Source organism: Arvicola amphibius, chromosome 2 (assembly GCF_903992535.2).
Source record: "Arvicola amphibius chromosome 2, mArvAmp1.2, whole genome shotgun sequence".
NCBI classification, from domain to species: Eukaryota; Metazoa; Chordata; class Mammalia; order Rodentia; family Cricetidae; genus Arvicola; species Arvicola amphibius.
In genome coordinates, this window is record NC_052048.2 from 180,364,885 (window position 1) to 180,390,539 (window position 25,655).

Here is a 25,655-nt window from a genome sequence, read left to right on the forward strand (position 1 = left end):
GTGGGCCTGGTGTGGGCTTTTGAAATGACACTCCTCCTTCAACAAGGCCACACTTACTAATCTTCCCCAAGAATTTCACTCACTGGGAAGCAAACTTTCCTATGTCTGAGCCTGTGGGCCATTCTCATTCAAAACACCACATTCCACTCCTTGACCCCCATAGGCTTGTAGTCATATTATAATGCAAAATACATTCAGTTAAACTTCAAAAGTCTCCATAGACTTTCATTTTCAATGCTGTCTCAAAAGTTCAAAGTCTCCCCCTGAGACTCAAGGCAATCTCACAGGGGTAAAGCAACTTGCATATTTCCAACCTACAATGGCACCTAATATACCATTCTAAAAAGGAGGAAAGGGGATATAGAGGGGAAATACTGAGCAAAAGCAAGATTGAAATCTTGTAGGACAAACTCCAAATTTTTAGGGGGTTCCTCCAGTCTTGCTCTCTTTCCTCTCTTGGTCCGGCTCCACGTCCTGCTCTCCTTGGCAGCTGTCACCTCCAGCATCTCGGCCTCTAATCCTTCATAGCTGTTCTCCCTGGGCCTCCTGGGCCTCCGGGTAGGGACTCCCTTGTCACAGGGCTAGCGCTAGTGGCTTTCCGTGACTGGGGAGGAAGATTACACAACCCATGTCCTATATCCTCTTGATTCTAAATCCAGAACCACCTGGCCAGTGCTGCCAAGTTCTAATGCTTGCTGGGGCTGGAACCTGTGCCCTGTTGGAGCAGGGAGGCCGCCCGGCTAGCTTAGACCCGAAATAATCATACAGAAACTGTATTAATTAAATCACTGCTTCACCCGTTAGTTCTAGCTTCTTATTGGCTAACTCTTATATTAATTTAATTCATTTCTATTAATCTGTATATTGCCACGGGGATATGGCTTACCAGTAAGATTCTAACTGGCATCTGTCTCCCGTGGCTCCATGGCATCTCTCTGACTCCACCTCCTTTCTCCCATCATTCAATTTAGTTTCCCCCGCCTATTTAAGTTCTGCCCTATCAACAGGCCAAGGCAGTTTTCTTTAATCATTAATGGTAATCACAGCATGCAGAGGGGCCCCCACGGCAGTGCCCCATCTTGAGTAACATTTACATAGCTTTCTTTGTTGTTCAGGCATTAGGAAATCCCTCAGACCTTTTGCTTTCACAGGTTTCAGCATTAGCTGGTTCTGATCTTGCTCTGAGGTTACCACTCTTGATTTCATCCCAATACCCCAACACCAAGTGCTTACACTCTAGGTCAAGATAGCTTTGTTAGTGTCCACACCTTACGTCAAACCTCCTGTCAAAAGCCTTGAAGGAGCAAGAATAGGCCCGAACTCTCTGACCTTTAGTCAAGGTGGAATGGACCCTCTTCTGTGGGCTCCCACATGTGAACGCTGTTTGCTAGGCATGGTTTTGTTTTACCTGAAGTTTAAAATTTTTATTCTGAGCCGGGCGGTGGTGGTGCACGCCTTTAATCCAAACACTCGGGAGGCAGAGGCAGGTGGATCTCTGAGTTTGAGGCCAGTCTGGTCTACAAGAGCTAGTTCCAGGACAGGTTCCAAAGCTACAGAGAAACCCTGTCTTGAAAATCACCCCATTCTCCAAAAAAGATTTTTTTGGTTGTCTTTGGAAGTTGTCATTGTTGCGTAATTTTGTATTTGGGAGATGAATTAAATCCCTCCTTGTGATTTCCTACAAGCAAGTCAAGTGTGGAGGTGCAGTGAGTATTTTTTAAGCTTAAATATTTTGGCTGGATTTAATTACCTCAAGGGATAAGGCTATATGATGGGCCAGTGGTTTACCAAATTATTTTTTATTTTCTGAATCTAGATGTCACTAAAGGTTAATGCATCCTCTTTTCTTCACTAGAGATTGAGTTAAAATCCATTTTTAGGGCATGAGTATAAATGAATTTGTTGTTGTTTTTCCTCCTTGGGGACACTTTGATCATTTTGTGAGTCTGCTTTTCCATTTGGAATTACTGGCAGCTTGCACAGGGCCCAGGGGCTGTCATAACAGGGGCAGTTGCAAGTCAGTGTGAAAATGAATGGGCAGGCTTCAGAGGGCAGAGCTGGCCCAGGGCTTGTCAATCTTCCACTCCTTGATTCTTTCCTGCTTTAACTTAAGAAAACTTATTTGATACTGACATTTGATTATATCACCTCACAGAACAAATGATGTGTTTATGGGTGAGCTGTTGCACTTTATTATTATGTTTAGGTCATTTTTGGCTGGTTTGTATTTGACAGCCACAACTTTCTGTCTTCATTGTCTATAAGCTCCCAGATGACCCCTTTGTCCACTGTAGATCTGTCATTAATATTTTTGATCACCAATGCATTTAATGATTTTTATTAACTATTGCTCTTACATGAATGATTTAGTTTTTAGGGTCATATTTTATCAATAATCAGTTTTACTGGTATCACCCATTTGTAAATGGTGCTATTATTGTGCATAGCTACCCCTACCGGAAATATTGAGAAAATATCCTATGTAGAGAATAACCATATCCTTAGTTCTTCGGGGCGCTGGGATTTTTTTTTTCTCTTCAGACTTAGGTTGAAGTCACCATTTTTTCTTTCCTCATCTTCCTTTTCTTCGTTGTAGCCTTTAAGTTCCCTTCACCTTTTGCCCCACTCCTGAGTAATAATACTTAGAGAACATCCTTCACCATTTCCTTTCAAAATATAAAAGAGCATTATCACATAGAAAAATAATTGAATTTACACAAAGAAATGAGATCATACCTCATGTGCTCCTCACCCCACAGTTTTCACTTTAATTTTTAAAGTCAGTTACTTTTGGTTCCCTGTCTTTCAAGTTCTCTATTATAGGCGGTCCTGTATGATTTGATTCATTCAGTCCTTCTTGTCTTTAAAATCCCTTAAGCCGTCTTAAGAGCATCTCCTTTGTTATCTTCGGTTCTCCATTTCAGTCCCCTCTGTTTAATCAGAATGGATCAGGATATCAAGAGGTCATGATTGTTACTTCCCACCAGTAGTATGTGTGCCAAAGTGCATATGAGAATGCATGTGCTTATGAGAAAAATGAGAGAGACTGCTTGGTTCTTTATAGATACATACGTGACCTTACCCAACAGAGTTCTGTTTAGCTCATGATCACCTTGAGAATAAGCTAATAAAATATTCATGCACTGTGCCTTGACTTGTCTTACAGAGTGAGTTTTATTAAAGTTGATTTAGTGTGGTGGTTTTGTGCTAGGGAGCCTAATGCAAGAATAATGTGAGTTTGAAGCCACCTAGGGCCACATAGTTGGACCCTGTCCCCAAGCAAACAACCCGAACTAAAAATACCCCCTCAAAAGAAGTTGATTTCAGCCATCAGCGTTTGAGATTCTAGTGAAAATATGAATTGATATAGTTATTTTACATGTGTCCTTGGACAAGCAATGTGTCTGGGAGTAAACAGTACCTAGAGCTTTGCTGTGTGTCCTACATGCCTTTATGTAGTCCTTTGTCAGGGTTTTCTTTTCTTTTTCTCTTGTGTTCTATTTATCCTAGCAAAACCTCAAGGACCGTACTGGGTTAATCCACATGATACTCTGCAAGCCTGATATTGCTCATGCAGCTCTCAGAAACTCCTGTTCTTTCTTACTTATAGTATGGCAAGATTCATTAGCTGTACTTACTTGGCTCTCTTTTCCCTTTCAGGTTTCAGCGGTGGAGTCTTTGGAGGGTCCACTGCTCCAGGTGGAGGGACTCAGTGACCTCAGGCTGGAACTTCACAGCAAGAAAATGAACTTGCACTTGGTTCTCATAGAGGAACTGCACCGGCACCTGTACATCAAATCCACTAGCCGAGTTGTGCAGCGTAACAAAGAAAAAGGGAAGATGAGGTTGGTTAAAGAGTGTCTCTCCTATAGTGTCTTGTGGCAGTGACATTATTTGAAGAAACATACTTTGTATTCCAGAACATTATGATTTATTTTCTTCATCCTGTAATATGCTGTCTCTGAACTCATAGATGGTTTTATAATAGCAAATATGCCATATTCAGAGAGGGTAACATCACAATTTGTTCATTTATTCCTTGTATATTTGTTCTGGTCTTCTTATGTAAGGGTATGTAAGAAATATCTCCTGTGGACCTGTTACATAGGGATCAGAGACATTTTTATGCTCTTAGAAGCAGCTGAGAAAGAACTCCTTAAATTGAACAGTGAGGTCAGCAATAATAAAAATTATAGAGATATATGAACTGAAGTTAGTGAGTAACTACTACAGAATTACTTCAAGGCTTGATGTAAATAGGGTAACTGTGGGTTGCCTTTTTAGTAGTGTATTCTACTGGGGTCACTGTGAGCAATAGAGCTTCCTTCCAGTGTCTGGTGCTGGATAAATCATAAAACAGAATCATTTTGAATTTTGTGTAAATGTCTGTGTATGTTTATAATCATTGCTTTGCTCTCTCTGGGAAGGGTTTTTACTTAAAGAAAGGAAGAAAGAAAGAAAGAAAGAAAGAAAGAAAGGAGAATTTGGAGACTTCAGGTTGAGATTTCTCAGTAGATATGTGAAACATTCACAATAATTTAGTTATTGTGTTGCTTAATTTTGATTGCCAACTTGATTAGATTAACAAATGAGTAGAGTATTATTGGGATATACCTTTGAGTATGTCTGTGATTGCATTTTCTGAGGGGATGAATATATTAGGAAGATTCATCCTGGTTCCATCCTATGGGCTGAGATTGAGATGTGAATAAAAAGGGAGATGGAGAAAGACAGCAGAGCATATGTTAAACTGAGATATGAAGCCTCCATGCTTCTCCGCCATGAAGTCATCTGCTACCATGCTTCCCCACCTTGTCCTGTATATCTACCTACTGTGAACCACACAACAAGAAACTTCCTTTCCTTTAATTTGTTGTTGGCCTATTATTATTATTGTTGTTGTTATTGTTATTATTATTATTCTGAGACAGGGTTTCTCTGAGTAACAGCCCTAGCTGTCCTGGAACTTGCTCTGTAGACCAGGCTGGCCTCGAACTCACAGAGATCCACCTGCCTCTGCCTCCTGATTGCTGGGATTAAAGGCATGTGCCACGACTGTCAGTGGCTTTTTTTGGGGGGAGTCATATTTTTGGAGCAGTAATGTTCAAAGCAACCTCTCCTTCCCTCCCTTAAGAGGATGAGTGCATTATTACTTTTGGTTTGGGCCTTTGCTTTTGTGAGTCATTAGGATAAATCAGTCAGTCTTGAGACATTTGTGCTGGCTATGTTCTCTCTTTCCTCTGCCATTGCCTTGCAGTACTTGGTCCCCAGAGAATGAGGGGGACAGATGTGAGGAACCAACCCAAGATCTACCCATCCTGGCTGAGAGTCACCAAAATATTTGCTTATTGATGAACTTTTCTGGTCTTTATGTTTGTATGCAGCAAGCATGCAACAACTTCTATGAAGCAGTGTGTTGCATGAACATAATAGAGGCCCCTAAACAGGACAGAAACATGAAGTGTCAGAAAACCAAAAGTAAATCAAAAAATTTAAGTCTTAATTTAAAATTTTAGTAAGAAAATCTGATATTGTGGTGCACACCTTTAATGCCTCTTTAATGCTAGCACTTGAGAACTTGGGAGCCAGAGGCAGGTAGAGCTCTGTAGTTTTTTTTTTTTTCCCCATTTGAGGGCCCACCACCCAGCTCCCAAGAAGATACATGGAGACTTAGTCTTACTTGTGAATGCTCAGTCTTGTCTTGGCTTGTTTCTTGCCATCTTTTCTAACTTAAATTATCCCGTTTCTCTTTACCTATGTTTGCCTCTGGGCTTTTACCTTTCTTTATTCTATATTATCTTTATTTCCTTCTTACTCCGTAGTTGACTGGGTGACTGCCCCTGGTGTCCTCCTCTCTTCCTTTTTTTGTCTCTTCCCTCTTCTTCTCCAGATTTCCTCTTTATATTCTCTCTACCTGGCAGTCCCATCTATCCCTTCTCTTGCCTAGCTATTGACTGTTTAGCTCTTTGTTAGATCAATCAGGTGTTTTAGATAGCAGAGTAACACAGCTTTTCAGAGTTAAACGAATGCAACATAAAAGAATGCAACATACCTTAGCATCATTAAACAAATATGCCATAGCATAAATAGATGTAACACATCTTGAACTAATATCCTACAATAGATTTCTGTGAGTTTGAGGCCAGCCTGGTCTACAGAGTGAGTTCCAGGACAGTCATAGCTACACAGAGAAACCCTGTCTTGAAAAAGCAAACAAAAAACCAAAACAATCCCCCCCGCCAACAAAAATCCTAAACCAACCAAGCAAACAAAATATTAGCAAGAAAAATTGAATAATTGTTTGTATATGCCATGAGGTCAGAGGATAGTTCAAAGAAGTGGGTTCTCTGTTTTCACATGTGGGTGCCTTTACCTGCTGAGCCCTCTTGCTAGCCCAAATGTCATTTTTTACCAAACTGTTTATGCCACTTTGTTATGGTAGTCTCAACTAATGAATCATCAGTGGTCCAGAAGTTGTAATTAGAATGCATATGAAGAAAATCATGTTTTTTTTTCTCAAATTATATTTTAAAATTAGGTTATAAAATGATAGGTATAGCTTATAAAATGATTTTTCATACATCCTTTATTTTGGTTTACTTTCCTTTTCACTCTTTCATCTCCTTCATCCCCTACTTCTATCTCCATTTAAACATTTCCATTCTAGTATCCCCATCTCTACTTTGATATCATATATGAAGAACTGAGATTTTTGTGTGGGCTATAGACTGGTTGACTACATAATGAATTCTATGCCAGCTAAAGAGTGAAAACACTGTCTAAAACAAAACAAAACAAAACAGAACAAAATTATAAGTAGAAAATGACTTAGTAACTAAGAACATTTGCTATAAGAGGATCCAAGTTCAAATCCTCAGCATCCTCATAAAACAGCTATGTGTCTGTGACCCCAGCATTTGGGACAGAGACAGACAGATATCAGGAACTTGCTGGCCAATCAGCCAAATCAGTAATATTTATGTTCAGTGAATATCCTATTTCAAAAACATAGAAAGTGGAGAATCAATTGAGAAAGACATCGAATATCAACCTCTGGTCTCCACATGGGTGTGCACACATCCCGCTTACATGGGTGTGTATATTCTGCACATACACAGAATAAAGTGAAATAAATAAAGATGTCTGGATAGGTGGTAGAAAAGAAGAAATAGAGGAGAGAAATTGTAAAAGCTGTGTTTGGAAAAAATGAACAAATGGGAAGATTGCCACATCCTCAGCATGTAGATATTTATTTCGTTTAAACCCAATTGATGTGTTTGAAACTTACATCTGATGTCTACTTAGAAGAATAAGTATGTAACAGTGATTCAAAATAAAAACAAAGACAAAATGAAAAAAGGAAGTTCTGGGGAAGGCTTTCCTCACGTGATATTAAAGTATATTTTAATGCTGCTCGAAACAGAACAGCATAGGATGAAACTAGAAATGTTACTGGGACAAATTAGAGTTCTGAAACTTTATTATTTATTTTTTGATGTTAGCTTAGGTCAGTACAGGATAGGACAGGAAAAATATTTAGAACACCTACCTAAGTTAAGGTAATTTCGCTATTGTTTTGAAGAAAATTTAGGTACCTATCCTTTGCATATAAAAGATTCTAGCCAATAGAAATAAATCATATGGAAAAACTTGATAGGCATTAACATATGAGACTATAAGTAGAGAATTGCTTTTCTGAGCAATCAGACAGTTGTAAAATTTTAAATAATTTATTCCAAAACAAAATATATTTTCAGTAAAGTGGAGCCAAAGTTAAAAACATAGACTCAAGGGCTGGAGAGATGGCGCAGAGTTGGAGAGCACTGACTATTCTCCCAGAGGTCCTGAGTTTAATTCTCAGCAACCACATGGTAGCTCACAACCATCTATAATGAAATCTGGTGCCCTCTTCTGGTGTGCAAGCAGACAACATAATAATTTAATTAGACAGAGAGAGAGAGAGAGAGAGAGAGAGAGAGAGAGAGAGAGAGAGAGAGAGAGAGAGAAACTCTGTCTTAAAAACCAAAAAGGGGAATGTTTCAAAAGTTCTCACTTCCTAAAAACAAACAAACAAAAACATAGACTGAAAAAAATATGTAATAAGGTTTACTATCTAAATTGTGAAAATACTCCTCAGAGTAATAAAAGGGAAATGATATAATTCATAGACTTTAATCTAATAGATAGAGACATATGATTAGAGCAATACAAACTAGAATCAGCTAGCCAAAGCCATCCATAGCATGTTGTCTTGTTAAGGGTGGGGATTATGATTATCCTCTTTGGTTGGATAACCAACGTGCATTTTGTATGATTTATTCTTTCTTTAACCTTGGAATTCCATTTCCAGGTTCAGATTATCAGTTTATGAAGATATATATAGTAGGATATTCATTGCAAAATTATTGTTAATAACAGCACGAAAACCCATGTAACTCAGCTTGGTGCAGTGGAGTATGCCAAAATTCTATAACACTCAGGGGTGGGCAATAGAGCTATGTCCACCTTCTCTCAACAATGAAATGACATATCCATGCCCCACAAAAAGGGAACCCCCAAACCAACTTCCTTACCCACCACCAAACTTCATATACCTTTAATGCTCATCACGAAGAGCATGGTTGTTTCATATAACACAGCAGCTTAAAATGGATGAGAAAGATCTCGATGCTCGATTGGTAAGATTTCTGAGATGTACTATTGAATCCTTCAATCAAATTGAAACAGCGTGTATTATATGAGCATATGTATTTTTAACATGCAGTCATAAACATGTGTAGTTATCTAGAATGCTCCGCAAAAGGTTATGTGCAACATTTATTATTGTGGAAGTTAGAAGTGGGGAGTGAAGAACATTTTAGTGGGTTATTTTCATATTTCTGTATAGAACCTCTGAGTTTATCATCATATGAGATCATTGAAAAATTATTTAAAAGATAGTTCATCCTGACAGGTTGTGTGTATCCTGGGTCAGTACTCTGCCTTCTCTTCTCTTCTCTTCTCTTCTCTTCTCTTCTCTTCTCTTCTCTTCTCTTCTCTTCTCTTCTTTTTTTTTTTTCTTTTTTGGTTTTTGGATTTTTGAGACAGGGTTTCTTTGTGTAGCTCTAACTGCCCTGGAACTCACTCTGTAGACCAGGCTGACCTTGAACTCACAAAGATCCTCCTGCCTCTGCCTGTCTGAGTGCTGGGATTAAAGGCGTGCAGTCACTACCTGGCTTGACCCCACTTCTTTGTGCATCATCAGAAGTACTGCACTGCTAAGAGGAAAACACCATAAAAGGTTTGGTATTCATTTTTGTGTGCAAGTGTGGGGAGAATTATTTTGCTATATCTTCACCCTTGATCTACTCTTTGAGGGCATGGCTCTTTTTTTTCTCAATATTTTCTGATTTCTAAACTATTCACTGTTGTTTCTGTATTTTCAGCTAGATCTCAGAAATATATGGAATTACTATGTCAGTGATTCCTGTCTCATTACTTAGTTAAGATTTCTTACTCAGGGCATGTTATCTTTGATGACTGTTTTGCAGCTCGGTTTGATTTAACCAAGTTTTATGAAGATTTTCTCTGTGACAGTCTCTGTACTAGTCATTCTGGTTATAGAGGTGAATATATTAGTTATTAGATTTACAGTGTAATGCTTTGTGAACTCCTGTCAGTCTTTGACAATGAAATCCACCAAATGAGTTGGACCTGTAAATTTTGTAATAGTTGAACCTATATATACTAATCCAAGGATTAGCAGTGACTAATCCAAGGAATTAAGAACAAATGTTTTACAAGCTGGAAGATTTCTAACTGTTCTTTAAAAAAATAATGAAAGAACAGTTTTCATGGATTTGAAAATCAAACACATAATGAAGAAGTTCCTAGCAAGTTGGGCATTTAATTGCGGCCAGAAAGTCCTTGTATAAATTATAGTGCTGGTGGGATTTGGGTAAGTTATGGTGGGCGTTGCTTTTGGATGTGGTGTAGTTTAGGTTGCAACATAGTTTCCCCATTTGCACCATGTTGTTTGTTATGTAGCCAAACCCACATCACTCATACTACACATTGATGTGCATCAACTGATGTGTTGTGGATGATTCTGAATGGATTAAAAATAAAAGTTATGTATATTTAAAAATAACTCCACATTCCTACATTTCTTTAAAATATAACAGTTCAGAGCATTCTTACTAATTAGAAATTTCAAGAGAACAGTCTTTTATTTATTTTGTTTTCTAAAACAACTCCCAGAGATTCAAAGATCTTTGAGGAAATTAATTAATACCTTTTCAATTTTGTCTCAGATTCATGGTGAAGGAGGACTTTTCTCTCTTTTTGAAATAAAAACTAACGTCCATTTAATGTGGCATGCCATATTAGCATCTACCTCTCTTCTGAGCTTCATTTCTGAAGTTAGTAAATGAGTAGGTGTGGAGATTTTCTCTGGAATTTCTGAAACCAAGTCTTTCCTTTGAAGTCCAAGAGAAGGGCTGGATAGATGCCTCCGAGGTTAAGAGGACTGACTGTTCTTTCAGAAGACTCGGGTCTAAATCCCAGCACCCATAGTACAGGTAACAACTATCTGTAACTCCAAGATCTGATACCCTCACACAAACATACATGCAGGCAAAACACGAATGCACATAAAATAAAAATAAATTATTTTTAAAAAAGAACTCCAAGAGGAGTTGGCATAGTAGCACATATCTTTAATCCCAGCACTTGGGAGGCAGAGACAAAGAGGATCTCTGAGTTTGAAGCCAGTCTTGTCTACATAGTGAGTTTCGGGATAACCAGAGCTGTCTCAAAGAACAAAGAAACAGAAAAAACAAAGAAATAAAAATGAAGTCCAAGAAAAAACCTAGAAATCATTTCCAGAGTTTTTTTTTTTTTTTTTTTTTGTTTTTTGTTTTTTGTTTTTTGTTTTTTGTTTTTTCGAGACAGGGTTTCTCTGTGGCTTTAGAGCCTGTCCTGGAACTAGCTCTTGTAGACCAGGCTGGTCTCGAACTCACAGAGATCCGCCTGCCTCTGCCTCCCCAGTGCTGGGATTAAAGGTGTGCGCCACCACCGCCCGGCATTTCCAGAGTTTTTGCCCTTGAATTAGTGTTCACAGAGGAAAAGAATTAAGGTCTAAGGGAAAAGGTTTGTGTGTGTGTGCGAGAGAGAGAGAGAGAGAGAGAGAGAGAGAGAGAGAGAGAGAGAGAGAGAGAGAGAGAGAGAGAGAGGGAGAGAACACAAGGTCTAAATGCAGTTTTTCAGTTAATTGATTTTATAAAATTTTGAGAGTCCTGGCTTTGATTTGATTATAAAGTCGAGAAGCTATTTTATTTTTTTTTTTTTTTTAGTTAACAAGCCATTGGTTACCTCGTGTTTGTCAGAAATATCCTTGTGGACTTCTATACTGAGAAAATAATTGTAGATTATGGTCTAAAGTGAATCCCATGTCATCTGTGTTGCACAGTTACACTCCCAGTGTGTAACATCGCATTTATGCACAGGCACTACCATTCCACTCTGTACATGTCAGCAGTCACGAACAGGCACTGCTCCCAGACTCTCTGTGCACATTCAGCATTTGCTCATAGATACCACCATAATAGCATTCCATTCTCAGTACATAGCGGCATCCACATGCAGGCACTACCTGTACTGTTTATTTTTAGAAATGACAGGCAGTGTTCTAGCTATACATAATCCTCTGTTTTTCTGCTCATTGATATTTTTATTTATCCTGCTATACAAATAACTCCTCCAGTTCTTTAAATATTTATAATGTATGTATATAATTTTCCTGTCATTTTCAAGTCAAAATTAACTCTTTCAAAATTATGCAGTAGCACTATACTCCTCAGTGATTATGTTTCTATGGCCTATGTAACTGAGGACTAGGGAGGCATTGAGACCTCATTTTCTCGTTGGGAGTAAAGTGCAGGTAGATGAGTTAGTTAAGAGTAAACATTGAGAATAAAAAGAGATGTGGTAGTGCATGGCTGCATTGCAGTGCTTAGAGGCTAAGGCATCGTAGGACCTTGTTTTAAAAATGAAAACAACAACGATCGGCAGATCACTGGACATATAGTCTGCTGTATTTACTTAGGATTATTTAGATAATTAGAAACTTGATTTTTATATCCGTAGAGAAGAGCTAAGTGGAAATAACCATTTCCTAATACTTATATACCTGAATTAAATTTCACATTAGCTGGGAGTGATGCTGTCTATTAGAATGTGTGATGTTTGGTTTACCTTAGTCACACTTTTATCCTCAGCATTTAGCATAGTGCCAACTACCAACATATCCAGGTAATGGATATTCACTCACCGTGGTCAGTAGAAGGGAGAAGTCCTAGGATAATGGATAATGGGATAAAAGTTGTTTTATTATAAGTGATAATTTTGCTCTTTTTGATAATTTTATTCTTCAACAAAGCTTTTTTTCAGAGGTTTTTGAAATATTGTTATTTTTTCTTAAAGATGCATGGGTATAGCTCAGAGGCAACATTTTTATATAGTAGGGAGTGTGATCCCCAATACTGTAAAAAAGGAGGAAAGGAGAGGGAAAATACATATATTTAAACCTAGTGCTTTGGGTTCAGAAGGCTCTTGGTTGGGAAGAGGGTAGAGAAATGTTACAATGAAAGAGGATCTAGATCAGTGATTCTCTACCTGGCTGTTGTGAACCCTGGAAGCAGGGGAATGTCACATAACCTTTTCACAGGGGTTACACCAGATATCCTGCATATCAGATATTTACATTATGATTTCATAACAACATTACGAAGTAGCAACAAAAACAGTGTTATGGTTGGGGGTCCCCACAATATGAGGCACTGTAGTAAAGGGCTGCAGCACTAGGAAGGTTAAGAACCCCTGGTCTACATGTTGTCCCACTTCAATTTGCTCCTCCATCCTGTCTGAAGTCTTTCCAGTGGGCTTGGTCCTTCCCTTCTCTTGTGCTTGTTCTCCCTTTAAAGAATTAGTTTGTGAGTGATCTGCTGCTGCTGTTGCTGTGTTTTGGGCTGGAACAAAGTGAGAACTGTAGCTTGTACCCTTGGGTTGGACTTAGAGAAACTTCTGCTCTTCAGGCTGTGTGACTGGAAGATTCTGTTTCCTATGACCAGGGCTCAAGCTACTCTTGCTTTGACATTATTCTAGGTACTATTAAATTAAAAAGTTACTTTGAAAATGTAATTGTCATTTATAATCTTTATTTATTTTACTAATTTATTTAATGTGCATTGTTGTTTGCCTGCATGTATGTCTATGTGAGGGTGTAGGATTCCCTGGAACTGAAGTTACAGACAGTTGTGAGCTGTCATGTGGGTGCTAAGAATTGAACTCAGATCCTCTGGAAGGACAGCCAGTGCTCTTTACCACCGAGGCATTTCCACCCCCTTTGATTATAATCTTTATGTCATCTATAATATATTTATTTAGTTACTTTAAATTAGATGATGAGAGACTAGTCTTTATTGAAACAATAATATTGAATAAGTCTGAGAAATTCTTTGTCACCCTTTATTATCGTGAGTCTTGACTTGTCAATGGTTGAGTCTATTTTAAAGAAAACAGAAGCGTAAACTCCTGGAAAATAAGTAAAAAATGAATACAAGTGCCGGGCGGTGGCGCACGCCTTTAATCCCAGCACTCGGGAGGCAGAGGCAGGCGGAGCTCTGAGTTCGAGGCCAGCCTGGTCTACAAGAGCTAATTCCAGGACAGGCTCTTAAAAAAAAAAAAAAAAGCCGCAGAGAAACCCTGTCTCGAAAAACCAAAAATAAAAAAAAAAAAAAAAAAAATGAATACGAGGAGCACAATTTTAAATGAGGGTTTAGTACACTGTTAACCCCCATTTACTTCTCATGTCATGGTGACACTTGAGCTTTATTTCCTTGTAAGTAATCTTCACTACAGGTACAAAGGAGGTTAGGATAGTTGCTTGGCATCATTTTATTGTATTAACTATTTGTTAACTATTTGTGTTAAACACTTGGGACTCTTAAACCTCCAACTGTGGCCGCTGCTGCATTGGCAATGTACATGTAAGGTGTTAGAAGTCACAGTGTAGAGAGTTGGGCACTAAATGGGACTTTAGATGGTTTTTGAGAAAATGATAACTACTGCTTGCTTTACCCACAGTTCTCATGGCAAAGATGCCTCTCCTGGTCCTCTGATTGATGTTACAAACATCTCTACTCCACGCAAATTCCTTGATGCCACTCAATATTCTACTGCTGGCAGCTCAAGTGGTAAGTTATTTTTATTATATGCTGCAGTATTGGTATACTAGAAAGCCTTTTGGGAGCCTGTGATATGCCTGCTCTTCGGGACCCTCATGGTAAATAAATAGCAAACCATTGGCTGGACCTGTTGCATTATAGAGGCTGAAAACTGGCAGCTAACTGACCTGCCTGCAGATTCCAACTATCAGTGCATTTTATTTCAGTGGTACTGTTCAGTTTTCTAAACTTGCAATTGAATGCTCTTTGGTAAAAGGTGTGCTTTTCTTTTGTTATAATCTCTATTGCTTCTGTTGATATCAGCTGGCAGAAAAATAGAAATGAGACCAAGCCGTATATTATGAATAAGATAGACAAGCTTCCTTTAAACTTGAATTCAGTCTGACCAACATGAGCCAAAGAGAAGTAAATTGGATCAGAGGTGATCAGGCTGCTTGCTTGAACAAAGGAAGCATCAGGCTTTTTGTTGATTTTTCAAGGATAGAATAAAGTTTGGTAATTGTCCATTTGTACATGTCCACGGGCACAGTTTCAAAGATGTTTCCTTTCTGTTACAGAAAGTCTGATTTTGCAGACTTAGAGATAGTTATTTAATCCACTGCTCAGCCCTCCTTCTGTTGCTAACTATTTTCTTTCTGTTTTTGTTGTGTCTTTATTTTAGGCAGGATTTTTGTGTGTAGTCCAAGCTGGACTCAAATTTAGAATCCTTCTATATTAGCTTCCCAAGGGCGGCTGTTTAAGTATGTGCTGCTGTGCCTGGTGATGGTGCTGACTTGCACAGACACCAGGCTTTATGTAAGGCTGAGGGATGTTAAGTGCATGAAATGCCTAGGTAGCAGAAAGTCAGGTTAAACACACACTAGCTTCAGGAGCTCATAGGTCAAACAATGTGAAATGTAGTCCTGGGCATCAAATCTTCCACATGTTCACACACAGAGCTGAGCGGAGTGTGGCTCCTAGATCGAGGCAGCCAAAGGGAAAGCACGATAGGAGGTGGAGATGCCCTGCTGCAGGCTGCAGTCAGTCGTTGTAGCCTTCAAGTTTCTGCGGAGGAACCTCTCACCCACATCGTGGAATTTTTAGCCATTAGAAGGTTTAGTCTCTGATGGTAGCCTCTCCCACCATTGCCATCTGTGTCCATTTGAATCCCACTAACTTTAGCTTGACTTCTGTGAAGGGGCCGCTCATGCTGACTGTGTAAGCCTTCGGACTTGTGGCCTAATCTGGTGTCTTGTGACAAAAATACTGAATGTATTTTTTTTTTAACAAGTATCAAATTAGGGGCTCAATGTTTGTTTTCCATTTGTCCCTTGAGGTGGCTCCTGTCTGCCTCCCTGTGGGATTTTACTCCATTGTTTGATGTGTTCCATTTACTCCCTAGTTCTCAAGAGCTTTTGACTAGACGACTCCTGCCTTGTGACCTGGCTCCTTCTACATCTTCCAGTGGCTTCACAATTTCCAAATGTTCCCGTGCCTGTGTGCATAGACTTAGCACATCTTGAGGAAGTGTGCACTAAGTAACTTGAATAGATGAGAGTGTGTCAGTATCATTTCATTGTATGGTATGTTTAAGATTAGCTGTGGGAAGACTTCCTTTGATTCTGATATAAAGTTTTATGGAATTCTTCTGGAATGGCTCAAACTTGACCCTTTTGCAGAGTTCAGCTGGGTCACAGAGTCTTGGGAGCACTGCACAGGTTTTCTGTGCCTTCATACCTTTGGGCTGGGTACAAGAGGAGTGGATGCTTTCTATGGACTTTGCAGGTACCTTCAGGTGGCAGCCAAATTCCGTAAAGTCTTTAAAAGACACTTCTTGTTACCTTGGATACACATTAGTTCATTGTTGTTGAGGACTCTCTGCCCCATGCCAGAGAAGCACTCCATCCATATCCCCACCACTGTCTTAACTTCTCTTTCTTTTCTTTTCCGGGTGTTTTTTTTTTTTTTTTTTTTTTTGGAGACAGAGTTTCTCAGTAGCTATGGAGCCAGTCCTGGAACTCACAGAGATCTGCCTGCCTCTGTTTCAAGTGCTGGGATTAAATGTGTGCGCCACCACCACCTGGTTTACTTTTTATTTCTGAGACAAGGGCTTGCTAAGTCGGGTAGACAGACCTTCAACTCATTCTGCAGCCCAGACTGATTGCTTTTCTGTACCTCTTGCCTCATTTTCCCCTTTCCCCCACGTAGCTGGGATTAAAGGTTTTTGCCTCTAGTTCTAGTATAAAAAAAAAAGGTAAGCATTTTTATTAGCTGTAGCACTGTAGCCGTATAGCACTTTGAAATAATGTAAAAGAAGAAAGACTAAAAAAAATTGGGATTCCACTAATCATTTTAACTAATTGAAAGTAACTTACTAGGAGATGCTTCACTGAAAACAATCTCTTTAAATTAGAGTTATTTAGATTTGTCATCTTGGTGTTTGTTATTTTTGCCATAGAGAACCATAACAAACTATTTTTTTCTTTTGTTATTTTATTTAGTTTCCAGTTCTTCCTAAATCTCATGCACTAGTTGTTATGGTTACACTGCACAGAGGTGTGCACCCAGTCCTCGTCATACAGTTTGAGAGGCTTTTTCCTGTTGTCATTCTGATACAGTGCTTCTTTTCTTTGAGCTTTTTGGTACTTCTGTGAGGGATTGTAGAGTCCACAGTATAAAATCAAATAGACACGTTTAGTTTTGGTTCATATTTTACTTACCTTTTTTGAAACTGCCAATTATTTTATCTTTATAATTTTTAAGTAAACCATCCTGCTTAGCTTGGTTATATTAATTTATGTCAATGTTGCTGAGTCATTGTCCAATTGAAATAAAATTTTATTTATTTATAAATTGTAGATCAGCTTTGTAAAATAAAAGTGCTATATACATTTCAAATAAGCTGAAAGTACCCATTATAGCTTGTTATATTTATTATTTTTAATACACAGCTTTTACTTTTTGATGGACACTACATTCTGTCAGGTCCTGGAATTAACAGTGTCATTCATGTTCCCACATTGACTTTTGTTGTTATTAGAAAACTCTGGAAGAATCTTTTGCTAGCTTAAGTGTAGCCAGGACTATTGAGGAGACCACATTTAGAGATGTGTACAAGTCTTTCTTTTTAGAAGGGCTTATTTCCTGGACAAAAATTTGGATGCTGTTGACTTTCCTGGGTGTGAATGAAAAGAAAGGTAAAGTTATAATATTGATTCTTATTAGTAATTGTCAAAGCTAAGAAGTGTCTGTTGCCTCCTAGGTGGGAAGCAATGTTTGAAGTGTTTTGTTTGAATTAACTAAGATGAGTATCATGAGCAGCTTCATTTACATACAAAAAAATGAGGCACAGAAAAGTTAATAATCAGCTTTATTTTGCCCAGCTGATTAAGAAGCATCTGAATTCGATTCTGGAGCTAAGTTCTAGAATATGTTTTTAAATCAGTTTGCTATTGTTGCAGATAAATAAGCTCTGTAATGTGTGCTTGTTTTCTGTTCATAAACATAGTTTACCTAAAACAAATTTATTATCTTAAAATTTTTTAGGTTAGAAATTTAAAATGAGGAGATAATAATATGGCTCAGCAGGTAAAGTGCTTACCGTAGAAGCATGAAGGTCTGAGTTTGGATCCTGAAAACCCATCTAAAAACTGGGTATAGTAGCTGGGTGTGCTAGTGCACACCTTTAATCCCAGAACTCAGGAGGCAGAGGTAGGTGAATCTCTGTGAGTTCTAGGATAGCCAGGGCTACACAGAGAAACCGTGTTTTGAAAAACCAAAAACAGATGAATGAATGAATGAATGAATAAATAAATAAAAGCTGGGTAGAGCAGTGTGTGCCTGTATTTCCAGAGTGGGAGGAAGGGGGTATGGAGACAGTTAGATGGTAGGGGCCTACTGGCTAGCAAGTCCAACCAAAAAATAGCAAGCTCCAGATTTAGTGAGACTCTGCCTTAAAAAAATAAGGGTGGCAACTCACAGATGACATGTGATGTTGAATTCTACCCTCTGTATGTGCACGCGTGTGCGTGCGCGTACACACACACACACACACACACACACACACACGCACACACACACATATTCTATCATGAAGTTGGCTATCATGGTAAATCCCAGCGCTCAGGAGGTAGAAGCAGGAGGATCAGGAGTTTAAGATCAGCCCTGGTACATAGACAGTTCGTGGCCAGCCCTAGGAAAAACAAAATGTAACATATGTCTCATTGGGACCAAATGAAAGTATTTGCAGGGCCATGTCTCTTATTGAAGGTCTGGAAACTCTCTTTCCTGTCTTTTATCAGCTTCTAGAGGCTGTTACCCTATGTGGCCTCTTTCTTGTTGCTCTAAAGCCCAATGGTCCAAACATTATATTTCTCTGACCCACATGTCTGCCTTCTTCCTTCATTTTTAAGGACTCCTGTGATAGGTCTTGCCCAGCTGAGTACTTCAGGCTAATCTCGATATCTCAAAGTCTTTAACTTTTATGCTATCTGTCTGAGAGTCTACTTTACCGTGTAAGGTGACCTGTTCACAGGCCTTGCGGCTTAGGCATGGATATTTTGGGGATTCTTCATTCTACTCACCATACTTTGCAGAGCTGATTTTTCTGTCTTAAGTTATCTTTAGAAGCCAATGTGTGAAAAATTTGACGTTTTTGGAATTATATGGTGAAATATTTTTAAGTCATTACCATTCTAGTCTTTAGGACTCTAGTAATCTGAATCATATCATTAAAAGAGATTGTACAAGTGAAGAAGATGTACATTATGGAGAGAATACATAAAATGTTACTAAGATACATAAGAGCTTGGGGACATAATAAGTAATAAAGGGCAGAAATTTTGTCTAATTCTTGGTACTGAACAGCAAGTCTTTAGCGTCTATTTGTGGAGTTCTCGGGAAGTCAGCTGAGAAAGTAATAGACATTTTCAGCAGGGAATTTAACATAGGCTCTTAAAGCTCCCTCTCATATTGTGAAACAGTGGGATGGGGGGTGTAATCCATTAGAATTGACACTTTTATAGAGGAAGTTTCAGTAGGGAATCCCCAGGCAGAACGGATTTCCCATTGGGGTGCCATAAATTAAGGTTGAAGGTGATTCCTGAGAATGTTCAGGTTATTATTAATTAAATGAGAATTCTGATTGCTTGTGAATGCGTCATTTTCAGATGGCTTATTTAGAGGCACAATTGTGACTTTTCTCTGAGAAGTTTTCTATGCTAGTTTGTAAGTGATGTTTTGCAAACTGCATTTTGTTCAGTGGATACCACAGTGCTATGAGGTCTTTTTAGGGAAGTTGTTGTTGTTACCATTATGATTGTCATCTTTATATTCACTATGCTTAAGCATATTTAAGAAAAGTTATTTGGAATTACATGTGTGTATGTGCTGTCTAACTAAGGTACTCACAAATTGCAAAATTGAGGCACAGGTTGGCAGAAGCAAGTAGGAATTTGCATTGCTTTCCTACTACATAATAATCATAAATGGTATAATAAAGAACAGGGTAGATTATGGAGAACTGAAAGAAAGAAGTTTATGCCTAAAAGACTGGTTATTTATGTTAATCAATAAAACAAGCTAGTAGCATAAAGACAAAAGATGAGCATGCCTTTCCTTAAGGGAAATCTCATGCTAATAAGTAGAAAAACATTAGTTAATTAGTTATTATTTCAAAAATTGTTTTACAGATATATAAAGTGATCCACTGAGATCTAATGCTTAGTCCAGTCACATTCAGAGTTACATGGTTGGAACTTGGCCTCATGCTGGTTTCATTCTTGTGCAGGAGATGCATTTTGCAAGCCTCTGTCTTCTCATGGGAAAACTAATGTCTTATTTAGATATAATGATTCATCTAGAGAATTAGAAAGATTGGAAGAAAAACTAGTCCCTACCACTTTCATATCTTATACACATATTTTAAAATACACGTAGGAGAGAAAACTTGTGGTATTTGTGTTTCTGAGTTTGCCTTTTTTAAATGTAATATGATTATGTCCCCTTCCATCCATTTCCCTTTAGGGCAGAACACACCTTCACTGTGGAACAACGTGTACCACATTTTTGCGGTTTGTTGATGAGTACTTTAGTCTGACGGCTTTCATGACTGCAGATACATGGGTTTATTTCTGGACCCTCTGTTCTGTTTCATTGTGTGTGCTTTGTGCCACTGTCACCCTGTTTCTGTCACTGCTGCTCTGTAGTGTACATTGAATTCAGGTATTGTGATATTTCCAGTATCCTCCCTCCTTAAATTGCTTTAGTTATTTGGGGGTCTTTTTGATGGAGATTATATTGGATGTATAGATTGCTTTTGTTACTATGATCATTTTTACTATAAATTTTACCAATACATAAGCTTGGGATGTCTTCCCACTTATAGTCTATTCATCAGTTTCTTAAAGTTTTCTTCACCGTAGAAATCTTTCAACTCTTTGGCTACATTTATTAACATTTCCTTTCTATCTCTATTGAATATTGTAAACTTTTCTGATTTCTTTTTCAGTATGTTTTTTATTGGTATATATGATGTACTGAATTTTGTTTGTTTCCTTTGTGTCCTTTTACTTTGCTGAAAGTATCAGATATGAGACTTTTCTTGTGGAATTTAGGGTCTTGTAAGTGTAGGACAGTTTGCTGCTTCCTTTCCTGTAGTATCCCTTCATCTGTCTTTGGCTTAAGAAATCAGGCACTGATTTGAGAATGCATGGGAGACATGTCCACCCTTGTCTTGTTCTTGGTTTTAGGGGACCTGCTTTTATTTTTTTCTCCACTGAGTAGAATGTTAGCTATCAGTTTGCCATGGCTTGCTTTTGCTGTGTTGAGGTATGTTTCTTCTATTCCTAGTTTCTTTATGGCTTTTATCATGTAGGGATTTTGAAATTTGCCAAAAGCTTTTATGCATGTTTTGAGAAAATCATGTGATTTCTGTCCTTAGACTTCTTTATGTGTTGTATTAAACTTAGTGGTTTACATATGTTAAGACCATCTTTTCATACATTGGATAAAACCAACTTGGTCATAATATATAATTCTGAATGTGTTCTTGGTTTTTTTGTTTGTGAGAATTTTATTGAGAAATTTTATATCTGTGTTCACCAGAGAAATTGGCCTATAACTTTTTGGTTTTTATTTTTTCTCTATCTGGTCTTGTTGTCTGGGTAGTACTGACTTTGTAGACTGAGTTCAGGAGTATTCCTTTCCTCTATTTTTATAATGGGATACTTTGAAGAACATGCATGTTAGTTCTTTCACATTCTCGAGCAGTGAATTCTGAGCTTTTTTTAAAGTCTTACTACTTTAATCTCATTGTTAGTTATCAGCTTGTTGTTTTTTCTCTTTTCTTTATTTTGCCAGTCATATATATCTAGAAATTTATTCTTTTTTTTCTAGGCCCTTCCTCTTGTATTTATTTATTTATTCTAATTTTGGGGGGGTCGTTGAGACAGGGTTTCTCTGTAGCTCCCTTTTTAAATTTAGGATTTCAAAAAATTCCATAATTATTTTCTGGATTTCATTGATGCCTGTGGTAATGTTCCCTGTTTTACACCTACTTATCCTTCCTTCCTTCCTTCCTTCCTTCCTTCCTTCCTTCCTTCCTTCCTTCCTTCCTTCCTTCCTTCCTTCCTTTCTTTCTTGGTAGTAGACATCTTAATTGGTCTGAGGTTTTAATTTGCATTTCCCTGATGATTAGTGATGTTGAACATCTTTTTATGTGTGTGTTGCATATTTGTTTGTCATTTTTGAAAAATGTTTACTCATGTCCTTTGCCTACTTTTAATTGGATTATTTGTTCTCTTATTGGCAACTTGTAGGTGTTTCTTATTTTAGATAACCAACTTTTCTCCAGATATATGAATTTCAGGTACTTTCTCATGTGTTAAAAATAGGTTGCCTTTTTATGCTGATTGTGTTCATTGTGGTCTTCATTCACATTTTGGTGAAGTGATAATTGTCTTTCCTTTTTTTGCTTGTGTTTTTAGTGTCGTATGTAGGGAATCCTTGCTAAATATGTTTCTGAGGCTTTTGTTTTGTTGTTTTCATCTATGAGTTGTATTGTGTTAGATCTTATGCTTAGGGTTTTGATCTATTTAGAGTAACGTGTGTGGTGCCAGTAAAGGACGCATATCATCTGTACTGTGTAATATTCCCTTTAGCAGAACAGTGCCAGGCTGCTTTCCCTTCACCAGTGGTGGGCTTGTTTCCCAACAGCTTTTCTAACATAGCATCTGCCATGCTTTTTAATCTAATAAATGTAAAATAGTAGTTTGGGCAGCTGGCCTCAAGTCACCTCCTGCTCAGCCTTCTGACTTCCTGGGACTACAGGATCATGATGATGCAATCTGCTAGATTTTCTTTTTAATTTGAGGCATTTATTAGTTTCACCTAGACACATTTTAGAGTTGATAATTTTGAATATATTTTCTCAGATTCCCAATAGATTATTTTGTAAGTTAAAAAAATAAAAGTTTCTGGTAAAATCTTGGTTTGTAATTTTATATGCGTATATTTTAGTATTTATTTGTCTTTCTCATGTTAATATTATTTTTTCTATGCCTTGTTTTCCCTTAATTTACTTTCTCTTTGATCTTATTAATCTTATTAATTTTATCTTATTAATCTTATCTTTTTTCCTACATTTTTTGAAATATCCTTTAAATTTTCTTGTGGGTATTTTAAACTTGTAAAGAAAGTATGAGATAACTGTCTTTTCATTTTACTTTTTCCCTGACTTTTGTCCTTTTTTACATCTTCCTATATTTTATTCATGTCTAAGTTTAGATTTTGAATTTCTGGCAAAAGGTAGCTTTTCATATCTTCAAATTTTTATTTGAATATCTTGTTTACATCTAGGGTGTTGCCTTTTTTTCTTGTTTTCATGCTTTTTCTTTTATGTTTATTAATGTTTGGGTTTTCTGACCATTTTATAGTACATCAGTATTAATTGTTCCATCAGGCCCCCCCCACCCCCGGTTTTTTTTTTTTTTTTACAGGAATACTTTAAAGACTTTTCAGTTCATTGGCTTCCTCTTCTTTTAGTTTAACAAAGTCCATATATATTTATGGATTTTTTTTTTTTAGTTTTTAAGATTTTTTTTCTTTTTTTTCTTTCTTTTTATTAAAAATTTCCATCTCCTCCCCTCCTCCTCCCCCTTCCCTCCCCTCCCTTCCACCCATACCCCCACTCCACCCTCTCCAAGCCAAAGAGCCATCAGGGTTCCCTTCACTATGTTAAGTCCAAGGTCCTCCCAGCTCCCCCTAAGTCCAGGAAGGTGAGCAACCAAACTGACAAGGCTCACAGTGAGCCCGTCCATGCTGTAGAGTTCATGCTCATCGCCACTGTCCTTGGTTTCTCAGTCCTCCTCCACCGTCAGCCACATTCAGAGAGTCCGGTTTGGTCCCCTGTTCCATCAGTCCCATTCCAACTGGACTTGGTGGTCTCCCGTTAGATCTGTCCCACCGTCTCAATGGGTAAACGCACTCCTCACGGTCCTGACTTCCTTGCTCATGATCTCCCTCCTTTTGCTTCTCATCAGGACCCTGGGAGCTCAATCCGGTGCTTCTTTGTGGGACTCTGTCATTTTCTCCATCCAATGCCAGGTGAAGGTTCTATGGTGATATGCAAGATATTCATGAGTATGGCAATAGGATCTGGACATTTCTGGCACCCTCTCCTCAGCTGCCCAAGGAACTAGCTGGGGGCGTCTTCCTGGACACCTGGGAACCCCTCTAGAGTCAAGTCTCTGCCAACCCTAGAATGGCTCCCTTAATTAAGATATATAATTCCGTGTTCCCATATCCACCCTTCCTATATCCCAACCATCCTATTCCCCCAAGCTCCTCCCATCCTCCACTTCACACTTTTCTCTCCCCATCCCCCCATCCTCCCATCCCACCCCACCCCCAAGTTCCCATTTTTTGTCTGGCAATCTTGTCTACTTCCAATATCCAGGAGGATAACTATATGTTTTTCTTTGGATTCACCTTCTTATATATCTTCTCTAGGATTTTTTTTTATGAATTATAGACTCGATGTCCTTTATTTATGGCTAGAAACCAATTATGAGTGAGTACATCCCATGTTCATCTTTTTGGGCCTGGGTTACCTCACTCAGGATGGTGTTTTCTACTTCCATCCATTTGCATGCAAAATTCAAGATGTCATTGTTTTTTTACCGCCGAGTAGTACTCTAATATGTATATATTCCACAGTTTCTTCATCCATTCTTCCACTGAAGGGCATCTAGGTTGTTTCCAGGTTCTGGCTATTACAAATAATCCTGCTATAAACATAGTTGAACAAATGTCCCCCCCACCCTCGTTTTTTTTTTTTTTTTTTTTTTACAGGAATACTTTAAAGACTATTCAGTTCATTGGCTTCCTCTTCTTTTAGTTTAACAAAGTCCATACATATTTATGGATTTTTTTTTAAACAAAATTTGGTTTTAGTGGTGGGGAAAGGTTATGTATTGGCTGGATTTTGGTTCTCTGGTATAAGAACTCATTAAATTTTTAAAATTATTTCTTAACTTTCCATTAGATAGGAGGGCATTTCTCTCTTCCTCTTTGTCTTATTTCCCTCTTTTAAAAGCTATGTTTTAAAATCTATTCTTTTGGATTGTGCTTGTCTTAAAAGTCCCTTCTCTATAGGCAATGTGCCAATCAACTTGGGTAAGTTTTTAGTATTTATAATCACATGTAGATGTTGTCTTTTATGATGATAACTTTACAATGATTTTTGTATCAGCCTTAACATCATGAATTCTTTTCTTTATAGTTATTTATTCTTTAGTTTTGCCAGCTACAAAGCCTATGACAAGGTAAAGCTTTGCAACTGTGGCGAAAGCCCAGCAACCTTATTCTCTGGAGCCCATATAAAAGTGGGAGGAAATAACAGACTCTACAGAGTTGCTTCCTGACTTCCACACTGCCATAGAAAGTTTGTGTCCCCACTATCACGTACACACACGCACACACAGGCTGAGCATGAGATGCTACTTTCTAGGAACATTATATTTATTTACATTGTTTTGATTTTGGAGCAGTTTCTTCTATCATATCTATCATCTATCTATCTATCTATCTATCTATCTATCTATCTATCTATCTATCTATCTATCTATCTATCTCTCTCTCTCTCTCTCTCTCTCTCTCTCTATCTCTGTATCATCTATCATCTATCTATCTATCTATCTATCTATCTATCTATCTATCTATCTATCTATCTATCTATCTAATCTATCTGTCCTCTGTCTATGTACCTATTGATGGATTTTGTGTGGTTTGTTTATTCTTATTGTCCTGTATCGTTTTTGGAGAAAATACTAAGGGATGGGGGACCTAAAAGTCACATTGATGAAATTGGAAGTTTTCAATGTATACCTTTTCAGTACTTTTCTTGTTGTTGAGTTTTGATATCATAGTACTTTATTTAATATTTAATTTATA

The 25,655-nt window shown here is 37.9% G+C and overlaps 1 protein-coding gene across 1 annotated transcript in view; it reads left to right on the forward strand.

Annotated features, from left to right (window-relative positions):
• Exoc4 (exocyst complex component 4) overlaps positions 1–25,655 on the forward strand; it is a 722,780-nt gene that overhangs the window by 50,578 nt on the left and 646,547 nt on the right. Inside the window, exons 4-5 of the mRNA XM_038318719.1 lie at positions 3,661–3,845; positions 14,125–14,234. Of these exons, the coding sequence (XP_038174647.1) occupies positions 3,661–3,845; positions 14,125–14,234 (295 nt within the window). The remainder of the gene's footprint in view (positions 1–3,660; positions 3,846–14,124; positions 14,235–25,655) is intronic.